Source organism: Coregonus lavaretus (assembly GCF_964263955.1).
Source record: "Coregonus lavaretus genome assembly, chromosome: 22".
Lineage (NCBI taxonomy): Eukaryota > Metazoa > Chordata > Actinopteri > Salmoniformes > Salmonidae > Coregonus > Coregonus lavaretus.
Window position 1 is genome coordinate 21977502 of NC_140009.1, and position 13890 is coordinate 21991391.

The 13890-nt window shown below is 46.5% G+C and overlaps 1 protein-coding gene across 1 annotated transcript; it reads left to right on the forward strand.

The window, feature by feature from the left end:
* Window positions 1-769: 769 nt before the first annotated feature.
* Window positions 770-13674, forward strand: LOC311149882 (5-hydroxytryptamine receptor 6-like; the record flags this gene model as incomplete). Its single annotated transcript, XM_084187119.1, has 3 exons — window positions 770-1729; window positions 8516-8650; window positions 13321-13674. 3 exons carry the CDS (start codon window positions 770-772, stop codon window positions 13672-13674), a joined length of 1449 nt encoding a protein of 482 aa, XP_084043245.1.
* Window positions 13675-13890: the final 216 nt, after the last annotated feature.

Consider the following 13890-nt stretch of genomic DNA (forward strand, 5'->3'; position numbering starts at 1 on the left):
TGCTCAGACACGCTCCTTCCCCGGGAGCGGAGCGCTCTGGCTGGGAGGCGAGCTGGAGTGGCAGGCACGGGGATTAGCAGGAGTGGGGAGCCAGAGGCAACATGACAAAAATATACCCGTAGAGCACTTGCGGCCAGAGCCTTGCTTACAAATGATACCCTCGCAGTGGAGTATGTTCTGTTCAACACAAAGACTTGATATTCACAATTCCACAAGGAGCAGCAAATAGATTTCACACAGCCCTCACACACACAACCTTGTGTGTGTGTGTGTGTAGTAAAGAATAACTTGGAGAATTTGTTATTTTTCCCTCTTCTTGCTGTTCCACTCAAGCTGCCTTTGCTCTCACACGTTGTAGCCCACCTCTCAATTTGCCCTCCCCAGCGAGTGTCATCGTGACGCGCAGCTTTGAAACACACTGACAGCCACAGAACTGCTCACTCTGGCTCCAACGCTGATGAAAACAGGACTATTTGGCACAATGGAGAGATGGAAACAGTGCCGGCACTTCTGATCGCAGCTGCAACAGGAATCAATAGGTTTTCACACTTAGGAGAGAGAAATTACTGAGAAATAACCTTGGGAAGGATGTGGTGAATGGATTATCAAAACAGGACCTCATTGTCTTCTCTTTATTCTCCTCAAGTGTCAGGAAAGCTTTAGCAGCACCAGAAGTCACATCAATTTTGTGCTTCACAGCAACTGTTCACATTCACAGACTGGGAGAGCAACAGGGAAGCTCTCACATTGACCAATGTCAACCACCGCTATGGGCAACTCCACCTTATCTGGCTTAGAGGCAGCAGCTGCAGGTGTGGATGCAGTTAACCCTTTAGGGAGCTCCAATGGCAGCTTGTCCGCGAACAGTGCCTGGGGCATCAGTGGCAGCGGTCCGTGGCTGTTGGCGTGCATGTTAACCCTCATCATCCTGATGACGGCTTGTGGCAACACTCTGCTGATAGCTCTGGTGTTTGCCCAGCGCTCCTTACGCAACACCTCCAACTGTTTCCTGGTGTCTCTCTTCCTGTCGGACCTGATGGTGGCTCTGGTTGTGATGCCACCGGCAATGCTCAATGTGCTGTATGGGGCCTGGGTGTTGTGGCCGGGCTTCTGCCCCGTGTGGCTCTGCTTCGACGTCATGTGCTGCAGTGCCTCCATTCTCAACCTATGTGTGATCAGCCTGGACCGCTACCTCCTCATCATCTCGCCACTGCGCTACAAGCAGAGGATGACCCCTCCCCGGGCCCTGCTTCTGGTGGGAGGGGCCTGGGGTCTGGCCGCCCTCACCTCCTTCTTGCCCATCAAGATGAACTGGCACAGCTTGGGTCATGGGAGTGGCCATTCCCCAATGCATGGGGCTGGCAGTGCCAATGTCAGCACATACCCAGAGCTGAGCTTGTGGTACCCCGCCTCCTACTTCCAGCTGTCGCCCTTCGGTGGTCTGTCCTTCCAGTGTTGTCTGCAGGTTACCCTGCCTTTTGCCCTGGTGGCGTCCGTCCTCACCTTCTTCCTGCCATCCAGTGCCATCTGCTTCACCTACTGTCAGATTCTCCTGGCGGCGCGAAGACAGGCGAGGCGGGTGGCGGCGCTAAGTCACCCTCCGTACCCGCACCGTTCGCCTGGGGAGCCTTCTCACCCTCCGTCACCAGGTGGGGGCGCCGCCAGACATGTTCACCTCGAAGGAGATGACTACAGTCATCAGGAGCGCCATGTGTCACGCCACGTGCCGGTGAGAGCGAGGGGTGGTAGAGGAGATTAAGGGGGATACAATGAGGCTACATCCCAAAGCTGTATAATCCGTCCCTGCATGATCACTGTGTGCCTGGATAGGTTTCCACCATGGTGCCTTCACTGCCTCTCAGATTAGTTGTCATGAAGGAAAACAAATGTGGGGATCTAGCTAAGATAATTAGGACACGGCCATTGACTTGGGAGATGGATTCAAGAAGGTGAGATTACAAAGGTGGAGTGGGTAGATTAGGTAGATTACACAGCATTTTGGATTTGAGATCAAATGTTTTTATATGAGGCGACAGTACAGAATGTCACCTTTTATTTGAGGGTGTTTTCGTACATATCTGTTTTACTGTTTAGAAATGAATGCACTTTATGTATGTAGTTCCCCCATTTGAAGGTGTCAAGTATTTGGACAAATTCACAGTGTATTCAATTTAGTCCAAAGTTTAGTGTTTGGTCCCATATTACTAGCACGCAATGACTACATCAAGCTTGTGACTTTACAAACTTGTTGAATGCATTTGCAGTTTGTTTTGGTTGTGTTTCAGATTATGTTGAGCCCAATACAAATTCATGGTTAATAAAAAATCCTGTGAAAGACGCAAAGAGGGAGGAGGGGCAATGGCGCCTGTTGAAGTTGAAGTGGTTGCTAGTTGGAATAAATGGCACAGACATTGCATGGTATTTATGTAGTCAAGGGCCTGTGCCTACACTCCTGAGATTGGGGCCTAGGACAGTAATTCATAACAATGTTGTTCCACGCAGGGACTTTTCGATGTATTCAACAACACGTCTCTTTCAATGTGAGCATTACATCTTGTTAAATGCAAGAGTTAGGCCTACATACATTACCTTTTTTCCTGAGACTCTTCTCCTGAAAGCAATGTGGTGGAAGCTATAGTTTATTTTATTTTGCTACTCCAGCTATGAAACCTAAATATTTACATGGTAGCTTTTGTGTAAGTGCACATTGTTGCATACGTACTTAAAGCTATTTATACCTGTTTGCTGTTTGTACACAATGAACTTTCAATGCATTAGATTTGTACTCACCCTAGAATTATTGTTTTAATTTCACTGAGTTAATTTGCAAATCCTTTAAATTGTGCATGCCGCAAACAGGTAAAACAGTTTTTGGGCGGCAGGTAGCCTAGCGGTTAAGAGCGCTTGTCCAGTAACCATTCGAATCCCCGAGCCAACTAGGTGAAAAATCTGTCAATGTGCCCTTGAGCAAGGCGCTTAACCCTAATTGCTCCTGTAACTCACTCTGGATAAGAGTGTCTGTAAAATGTTTTAAGAATCATGTAACAATGTGGACCTGTAGCTAACTTGTAAAATTCAATAAATACCTAGGTTCTTTGATAAATTCAGATGCAGTCCTTGGCCGTGTCCGAATACCCACACTAGCATACTACATACTTAAACTGCATACTATGTACTCATTGTCGCATAGCCTACTATTTAGCACGTACCGTTTAGTAAAAGGTAGGCTATGCAGTATACCACAGCCGCAACGCAGTAGCGGCTCCTGACTGGATGGGTAACCTGGGCGGGGCCTAGTGCGGTTGGAATTTTCGAAAATTCAGACATGCATCACATTAACCAGCCTGATAATATCTCATTTCCAATTCGATTAATCTATCTAAACTCTGAATAGAATAGTAATGAAGTCATAGGCCTACTCAGGCTGGTTATATGCAGACTTTCACATTTGACCTACACTGTAGCCCATATAACCCATCTATCCTATTTTAAAAAGACTGAAGACAGAAACAGATAATTTGGTTCCATTTCAACAAATGTATTAGTGAAACCAAAGTGCTGTAACATATATAAATATTAAATCAAATAGCCTAGTAGACACACCAATACTTTTCAAATGTTCAAATCAAAAGGCTATTGCACAGAAAAACCTGGACAGTCGGGTGCATCGCAAATTCAGAACCGCTGGACAGCAACATAAACTAAAGCACTGATCAGTGGGACCGAGATCAGAATGACCGCTATGGCTTGATCCATAAATTAAATAGGTAGCTTAGCCTAAAAAACTAAAACTAAATCCATATGTTGAAATCAAAAAGCTTGATTGATGTGAATTCAATAACGGAGCCACACCCCAAGATCCACGGTGTCGACACATTCAGAAATCAAAAGATGGTTTAGTATTTACACTGAACAAAAATATCAACGCAACATGCAACAACTTGAGTTACAGTTCGTATAAGGAAATCAGTCAATTGAAATAAATTCATTAGTCCCTAATCTATGGATTTCACATGACTGAGCATAAAGATATGCATCAGTTGGTCACAGATACCTTTAAAAAAAGGTAGGGGTGTGGATCAGAAAACCAGTCAGTATCTGGTGTGACCACCATTTGCCTCATGCAGCGTGACACATCTCCTTTAGCTCAGGCTGTTGATTGTGGCCTGTGGAATGTTGTCCCACGCCTCTTCAATGGCTGTGCGAAGTTACCGGATATTGGCAGGAACTGAAACACGCTGTCGTACATGTCGATCCAGAGCATCCCTAACATGCTCAGTGGGTGACATTGTCTGGTGAGTATGCAGGCCATGGAAGAACTGGGACATTTTCAGCTTCCAGGAATTGTGTACAGATCCTCGCGACACGAGGCCGTGCATTATCATGCTGAAACATGAGGTGATGGCAGCGGATGAACGGCACGACAATGGGCCTCAGGATCTCGTCACAGTATCTCTGTGCATTCAAATTGCCATCGATAAAATGCAATGGTGTTCATTGTTCGTAGCTTATGCCTGCCCATACCATAACCGCACCTCCACCATGGGGCACTCTGTTCACACGTTGACATCAGCAAACTGCTCGCCCACATGATGCCAGACACGCTGTCTGCCATCTGCCCGGTACAGTTGAAACCGGGATTCATTCGTGTAGAGCACACTTCTCCAGCATGCCAGTGGCCATCGAAGGTGAGCATTTGCCCACTGAAGTCAGTTACGACGTCAAACTGCAGTCACGTCAAGACCCTGGTGAGAACGACGAGCACACAGATGAGCGTCTCTGAAACGGTTTCTGACAGTTTGTGCAGAAATTCTTCGGTTGTGCAAACCCACAGTTCTCAGATGATCCCACAGGTGAAGAAGCCGGATGTGGAGGTCCTGGGCTGGCGTGGTTACACGTGGTCTGCGGTTGTGAGGCCGGTTGGACGTACTGCCAAATTCTCTATAATGATGTTGGAGGAGGCTTATGGTAGAGAAATTAATATTAAATTATCTGGCAACAGCTCTGGTGGACATTCCTGCAGTCAGCATGCCAATTGCACGCTCCCTCAAAACTTGAGACATCTGTGGCATTGTGTTGTGTGACAAAACTGCACATTTTATAGTGGCTTTTTATTGTTCCCAGCACAAGGTGCACCTGTGTAATGATCATGCTCTTTAATCAGCTTCTTGATATGCCACACATGTCAGGTGGATGGATTATATTGGCAAATGAGAAATACTCACTAACAGGGATGTAAACAAATTTGTGCAAACTTTTTAGAGAAATAAGCTTTTTGTGTGTTTCTGGGATAAGTTATTTCAGCTCCTGAAACATGGGACCAACACTTTACATGTTGTCACAGCTGCCTCCCCTCCTTGTTCGGGCAGGCTTCGGCGTTCGTCGTCACCGGCCTTCTAGCCACTGCCGCTCCATATCTCATCATTCCATTTGTCTTGTCTTGTCTTGTCAATTGTCTTGTCGATTGTCTTGTCAAATGGCCTCCTGTAGCTCAGTTGGTAGAGCATGGCGCTTGCAACGCCAGGGTTGTGGGTTCGATTCCCATGGGGGGCCAGTATGAAAAATGTATGCACTCACTAACTGTAAGTCGCTCTGGATAAGAGCGTCTGCTAAATGACTAAAATGTAATTACACACACACCTGGTTCATATTCTCCTCATTAGTATGTGTTTAAGTGTTCCCTCTGCCCCCCTTGTCCTTATGGGTGATTGTTCATTGTGAGGATTAGTAGCTCGGTTAAGCTCAGTATTTTGTATTGCCGGGGTATTTTCCCCGTGTGCATGTTTGTTCCAGTGCGCCTGTTTTGCGCACTGGACTGGTTATGCTGGATTACGGAATAAACTCTGTATACTGTGATTTACCCTCCTGCGCCTGACTCCTTCAAATCACGCATCACAGAATCACCCACCTGAAATGGAGTCAGCAGGAGAGGAGCGTATGCCTGGAGTCGTGGCACGGGTCCAGGAGCATTCAACAATGCTAGCCAGCTTGGGAGAAGCAATGTATCGGGTTCTCCAGGTCGTCCAACGCCTGGAGAGGAGAACACCCGATCTGTCGAGACCAGCTGGGCAACCGGATCCAGCCACCCACACCCCAGCACCCAGAGGGATCCATATATCCCGACCACAGGAGTTCGACGGGACAGCTGCTCTCTGCCAGGGATTCCTCCTCCAACTGGAGCTCTACTTCTCCAGCATCAGGCCAGCCCCATCGGAGCGGAAGAAGGTGTCCACCCTCGTCTCCTGCCTCTCGGGGAAAGCCCTGGAGTGGGCCAACGCGGTCTGGAACGAAGGAGGAGCCACGTTGGACAACTACGGGGAGTTCACTCAACTCTTTCGGTCTGTCTTTGATCACCCGCCCGAAGGTCGAGGCGGGCAAGCAGCTGGTCCACCTGAGGCAGGGGACGAGGACTGCGCAGGACTTCGCCTTGGAGTTTCGGACTCTAGCAGCTGGGTTCGGGTAGAACAAGCGGGCCCTTATCGACCACTTCCGGTGCCATCTGCGGAAGGACGTCCGAAGGGAGCTAGCCTGCCGCGACACCATGTTGTCCTTCACGCAACTGGTGGACATGGCCATCCGTTTGGACAACCTGCTGGTGGCCAGAGGACGTCCTGGAGGGGGTCTGCCCGTTCCAACCCCGGCCGACTCGGATCATGAGCTGATGGAGCTGGGTGGAGCCGCGATCCGAGAGAGCGGAGGACGACAGCGCCAGTGTCACTCTGATGGCACGAAGGGACATTACACTGCACGATGTCGTCAGTGTTCTTTTGGGCCTGGAGGCGGCAGGCAGGGCACTCTCGCATCACCCCAGGTATTGAACACCCATACTTGTTCAGAGTCCTCTGCTGCGCACTGTATCCTACCCATCCACTTTTCTGATCACATTGTAGTTCCCCAGTGTAAGGCGCTAGTCGATTCAGGCACAGCTGGGAACTTTATGGACAGGGCATTTTCACACAGTCTAGACATTTCATTCATTCCCCTATCCATTCCACTCACCATCAGAGCACTTGACAGTCGACCATTAGGGTCCGGGTTTGTTAGGGAAGTTACCGCACCAATCACCATGGTTACCCACGAGACTCATTGCGACCTAGTCATGTTTTTTATCATTGAGTCTCCTGCTTTCCCTGTGGTACTAGGCATCCCTTGGTTAGCACCCCACAACCCCACATTCTCATGGCCGCAGAGGGTTCTCACGGGGTGGTCGCGAGAGTGTCAGGGTAGGTGTCTCGGTGTTTCCGTTGGTGCAATCACGGTGGAAAGTCCAGACAGTACCTCCACAGTGCGCATCCCCCCCCCCCCCCCCCCCCCCCCGACTACCTCGATTTGGCGCACGCGTTTTCCAAAACGCAGGCGACCAAGTTACCCCCTCATCGGGCGGGGGACTGCACGATAAACCTCCGGGTAGACGCTGTGCCTCCCAGGAGTCATGTGTATCCCCTGTCACAGGCTGAAACAGAAGCTATGGAAACATACGTCACCGAGTCCCTGTGCCAGGGGTTTATAAGTCCCTCCACTTCACCCGCCTCCGAGTTTCTTTTTTGTGAAGAAGAAAGACGGCGGTCTGCGCCCTTGCATTGATTATCGATCACTGAACAAGGAGACGATACGATTTAGTTATGCTCTCCCCCTCATTCCTTCAGTGATCGAGTCAATGCATGGGGCGCGCTTCTTCACCAAATTAGATCTCCGGAGTGCGTACAACCTGGTGCGTGTCCGAGAGGGGGATGAGTGGAAGACAGCATTCAGCACAACCACGGGGCATTATGAATACCTGGTGATGCCCTACGGTTTGATGAATGCTCCATCCGTCTTCCAGTCCTTTGTGAACGAGGTGTTATCGGGACATGCTTGGTCGCGGTGTAGTGGTCTACATCGGTGACATTCTGGTGTATTCCACTACGCGCGCCGAGCATGTGTCCCTGGTTTGCTGGCCCGACTGTTGGAAAATGACCTTTATGCCAAGGCAGAAAAGTGTCTGTTTTTCCAGCAGTCCGTCTCCTTCCTCGGATACCGCATTACCATCTCAGGTGAGGAGATGGAGGGAGATCGCATTTCAGCCGTGCGTAATTGGCTGACTCCAACCACGGTTAAGGAGGCCGGGGTCGGCGCGCTGCTGGAGCTCGCAGCCAACCTCTTCCTATGCATTGTGGAAAACTGTGCATCGAATTATACTAGATGAAGAACTGAAATGAGTAGGCTATCACATCCTGGCATTTAAAACATACTAGATTTTCGAAAGTTCACATACTATAAAACCTATTTTCACATACTGAGAATACGTCATGCGCGATTGCGTTGTTTCTTGCTATTAGTTAATTTCGCTAGTGCATCCCCATATCTAGTTGACCAGCTGTTGTCAAAACCGAAGTGAGTATAACATCCGGGCATTTAAAGTATACTCGATTTATTTTTATTTTTTGCATACTCAAACTGCTTATTTAGGACGCAACTATGGGTATTCGGACACGGCCCTTGTCTCTGACAGCCCTGTCTTTCCCTCTGTCCTCAGTTGTCGGTGAACAGGGAGCGGCGGCTGGCCCACCGGCAGGGACGGAGGGCAGTGAAGGCCAGTCTGACCCTGGGAGTCCTGCTAGGCCTCTTCTTCAGCGCCTGGCTGCCCTTCTTCATCACCAACATGGCCCAGGTCAGTGGCTCAGACTGCGTCGGCCTCTGTATTAAAGAGAGAATTCAGTGATTTAAACGAACTATTCCGTTAATATCAAGCATAGAAGAGTATACATGTTCTCCTGAAATCCTAGTGAAATCTCAATTTCCAAACTTTCACTTTACCTACACATTATTAAAGAAATTGGCCTATAAAATACACAATCGAATCTGGTGCCTTGTTGTAGTGCCTACAGTAAACATTGGGATTCAAAGGACATTTCAATAGAGGGATTTAAAAACAATTATGAGCCAAACACTAGGGGATCAGCTAGGTGCTCTGAGCGGAGATGAATATAAATCTTTCAATTGGTTGCTACTCATCTTCTCAGGGTCGAAACTTGCAAACCACATGCACACAGTATATTGTATAGCACATCTGTTCTCATTATGTTTGTGTACACCCTCCCTATTCATTACCAATTATTCCCTGTATTACAGAACCTGGACCACATGCATTCCATGTGTGATGCTCCATCTTATGGCAATTAAGTTCCTTTTGTGTGTGCTCTGAGGTTGCCTTATTCCTCTGTCTGGGAAAGATGTCAGCTAGAGCAGGGTTTCCCAAACTCGGTCCTGCACGTTATTTGAATTACCTGGGGGAGGGGGTGGGGGGGGGTCAAGTGGATACTAAATAGGTTGGCTGTATGAATAGAGAGGGATGCTGGTCAAGTGGAATAATAAGCAGTAGAAAATACTAACTCTAAGTCGCTCTGGATAAGAGCGTCTGCTAAATGACTAAAATGTAAATGTAAAATTTAAGACAGGAATTTTGCTTGCAAATGCTCCCTTATCTACCGGAACATACTATACAGGAACATACTGTATATTTGATGTCCACTCATCCTTTTTTAATTTAATGCCAAATTCTAGAGACAGACAATTTGGACTTTTGCTAAAACATCGTTTTTATATTATATTATTGTGGGACGTCTCACATGTAGAGTATATCTTCATTCACAGTTAAAAACGAAGGTTTTGTAATCCTATTTCTTTAGATTCAGGGCTGTGGTCTTCATCTGAGCTCCATATTTCATTCACCTCAGTGACTCGAATGGGTGTTTTTACTGTTCCATCACCCAGGATTATCATCGCTGGAGTGTTGCCATGTGGTTCAGCACAAAAGCAATGTGTGAAATACAATGGGGGGAGGTCATCCTAAGAATGTGTAAATGCCATGGTCTTTTTGGGTTGTAGAATTTTAGGGAGAAAAATTATAAGATGCTTGATTAGATTAAAGAAGCCAAACATAAAACGTACCACCCTTCACCATTTGTTCATTAGCTAAACTCAAGGGGAGCATGTTAATCTTCAGGATAAAGTGTGACATAAAATAATTTAATCTAAATTGGTAATTATCGTTGTCCTGCTTTCAGGCCTTCAATGATCCAGTCATTTCATTTCCCATCTGTGTCCCTCACTTCACTCCTCCAGAATATAGCACAGAGGGCTCATGTGTGTCTGCCTTCCTCCCCCTTCCTTTCACATGCAATGTGGTATGTGAACACCCCCCTCCCTTTTTTCACCTTCTCACTCACTGCCTCCCTCATTCATCTTCATAATATAGGACAGTCCTCCAACAGCAGTCTTCTCGCGTTCTCTCTGATATGCCATAGTGAGCCAGTCTTTCACCCTTCTATGGGTTGTCCCTAGTTTACATACACTACCAGTCAAAAGTTTGGACACACCTACTCATTCAAAAGGTTTTTCTTTTTTACATTGTAGAATAATAGTGAAGACATCAAAACCATGAAATAACACGTATGGAATCATGTAGTAACCAAAAAAGTGTTAAACAAATCAAAATATATTTTAGAATTGAGATTCTTCAAATAGCCACCCTTTGCCTTGATGACAGCTTTGCACACTCTTGGCATTCTCTCAACCAGCTTCATGAGTAGTAGTCACCTGGAATGCATTTCAATTAACAGGTGTGCCTTCTTAAAAGTTAATTTGTGGAATTTCTTTCCTTCTTAATGTGTTTGAGCCAATCAGTTGTGTTGTGACAAGGTATACAGAAGATAGCCCTATTTGGTAAAAGACCAAGTCCATATTATGGCAAGAACAGCTCAAATAAGCAAAGAGAAACAACAGTCCATCATTACTTTCAGACATGAAAGTCAGGCAATACGGAACATTTCAAGAACTTTGAAAGTTTCTTCAAGTGCAGTCGCAAAAACCATCAAGCACTATGATGAAACTGGCTCTCATGAGGACCGCCACAGGTATGGAAGACCCAGATTTACCTCTGCTGCAGAAGATAAGTTCATTAGAGTTACCAGTCTCAGAAATTGCAGCCCAAATAAATGCTTCAGAGTTCAAGTCACAGACACATCTCAACATTAACTGTTCAGAGGGGACTGTGTGAATCCGGCCTTCATGGTCAAATTGCTTCAAAGAAACCACTACTAAAAGGATACCAATAAGAACAAGAGACCTGCTTGGGCCAAGAAACACGAGCAATGGACATTAGACCGGTGGAAATGTGTCCTTTGGTCTGTAGTCCAAATTTGGCAGAGTGAAGGAAAAGCAGCCAACAAGTGGTCAGCATATGTGGGAACTCCTTCAAGACTGTTGGAAAAGCAGTCCAGGTGAAGCTGGTTGAGAGAATGCCAAGCGTGTGCAAAGCTGTCATTAAGGCAAAGGGTGGCTATTTGAAGAATCTCAAATATAGTTTCTTTTGTTTAACACTTTTTTGGTTACTACATGATTCCATATGTGTTATTTCATCATTTTGATGTCTTCACTATTATTCTACAATGTAGAAAATAGTAAAAATAAAGAAAAACCCTTGAATGAGTAGGTGAGTCCAAACTTTTGACTGGTAGTTTATATATATATATATATTCTACTTAGGCCCAATTACAGTGAGTTCTGTACACTAATGAAAAGAGCCTTTACAATATTATTTTCTTTTTTACCTCTTACTGGCTACATATTTCCTATAAGAATACTTTTTATTAAATTATTTGTTTCACAACATATTGTTACGTACAGTGGGGAAAAAAAGTATTTAGTCAGCCACCAATTGTGCAAGTTCTCCCACTTAAAAAGATGAGAGAGGCCTGTAATTTTCATCATAGGTACATGTCAACTATGACAGACAAAATGAGAAAAAAAATTGCAGAAAATCACATTGTAGGATTTTTAATGAATTTATTTGCAAATTATGGTGGAAAATAAGTATTTGGTCAATAACAAAAGTTTCTCAATACTTTGTTATTTACCCTTTGTTGGCAATGACACAGGTCAAACATTTTCTGTAAGTCTTCACAAGGTTTTCACACACTGTTGCTGGTATTTTGGCCCATTCCTCCATGCAGATCTCCTCTAGAGCAGTGATGTTTTGGGGCTGTCGCTGGGCAACACGGACTTTCAACTCCCTCCAAAGATTTTCTATGGGGTTGAGATCTGGAGACTGGCTAGGCCACTCCAGGACCTTGAAATGCTTCTTACGAAGCCACTCCTTCGTTGCCCGGGCGGTGTGTTTGGGATCATTGTCATGCTGAAAGACCCAGCCATGTTTCATCTTCAATGCCCTTGCTGATGGAAGGAGGTTTTCACTCAAAATCTCACGATACATGGCCCCATTCATTCTTTCCTTTACACGGATCAGTCGTCCTGGTCCCTTTGCAGAAAAACAGCCCCAAAGCATGATGTTTCCACCCCCATGCTTCACAGTAGGTATGGTGTTCTTTGGATGCAACTCAGCATTCTTTGTCCTCCAAACACGACGAGTTGAGTTTTTACCAAGAAGTTCTATTTTGGTTTCATCTGACCATATGACATTCTCCCAATCCTCTTCTGGATCATCCAAATGCACTCTAGCAAACTTCAGACGGGCCTGGACATGTACTGGCTTAAGCAGGGGGACACGTCTGGCACTGCAGGATTTGAGTCCCTGGCGGCGTAGTGTGTTACTGATGGTAGGCTTTGTTACTTTGGTCCCAGCTCTCTGCAGGTCATTCACTAGGTCCCCCCGTGTGGTTCTGGGATTTTTGCTCACCGTTCTTGTGATCATTTTGACCCCACGGGGTGAGATCTTGCGTGAAGCCCCAGATCGAGGGAGATTATCAGTGGTCTTGTATGTCTTCCATTTCCTAATAATTGCTCCCACAGTTGATTTCTTCAAACCAAGCTGCTTACCTATTGCAGATTCAGTCTTCCCAGCCTGGTGCAGGTCTACAATTTTGTTTCTGGTGTCCTTTGAGAGCTCTTTGGTCTTGGCCATAGTGGAGTTTGGAGTGTGACTGTTTGAGGTTGTGGACAGGTGTCTTTTATACTGATAACAAGTTCAAACAGGTGCCATTAATACAGGTAACGAGTGGAGGACAGAGGAGCCTCTTAAAGAAGAAGTTACAGGTCTGTGAGAGCCAGAAATCTTGCTTGTTTGTAGGTGACCAAATACTTATTTTCCACCATAATTTGCAAATAAATTCATTAAAAATCCTACAATGTGATTTTCTGGGAAAAAAATGCTCAATTTGTCTGTCATAGTTGACGTGTACCTATGATGAAAATTACAGGCCTCTCTCATCTTTTTAAGTGGGAGAACTTGCACAATTGGTGGCTGACTAAATACTTTTTTCCCCCACTGTACATACTGAACACAACCCCAGTGCCTGCCTTCTGCTCTCTCTCTCTCGTCAGGCGGTATGCGAGTGTGTTCCCCCGGCACTCTTTGACGCCATCACCTGGCTGGGCTACTGTAACAGCACCATGAACCCCATCATCTACCCGCTGTTTATGCGCGACTTCAAACGGGCCTTGGGGCGGCTGCTGCCGTGCTGCTCCACCCGCTCACCCTGCAGACCCTCACCGGTGCTCTCCCTCTCCCTCCGCAACTCTGGCGAGCCCAACATGCCCACGGAGCACCCATCCCTGGCCTCCGATCCCCCACAGCCCCCCGCCACCGCCACAGACGCCGTCAACCTGTTTGACGCCGACCACGCTGGGATTGAGCTGCCCTTGCTGTTGCCCAATCAGGTGGCCACGCTGGACTGAAGGGGAGGATGGAGAGTAGAGCGTGAAGAGATGTTACATACTGTAACTTATTACCACCAAGGGTAGATGATGGGAAACTTCGCTGAGGGGAAAGGTTGGAGGAAGGTGTAATGTTGAACTCATCAAAGCGGCACTGTTGGTGGTAGCAAGAATGGATAATAATCTAGACGGTGTAATTTAGTGAGCATACAGGGCAGGAATGGATGAGAGAGAGCT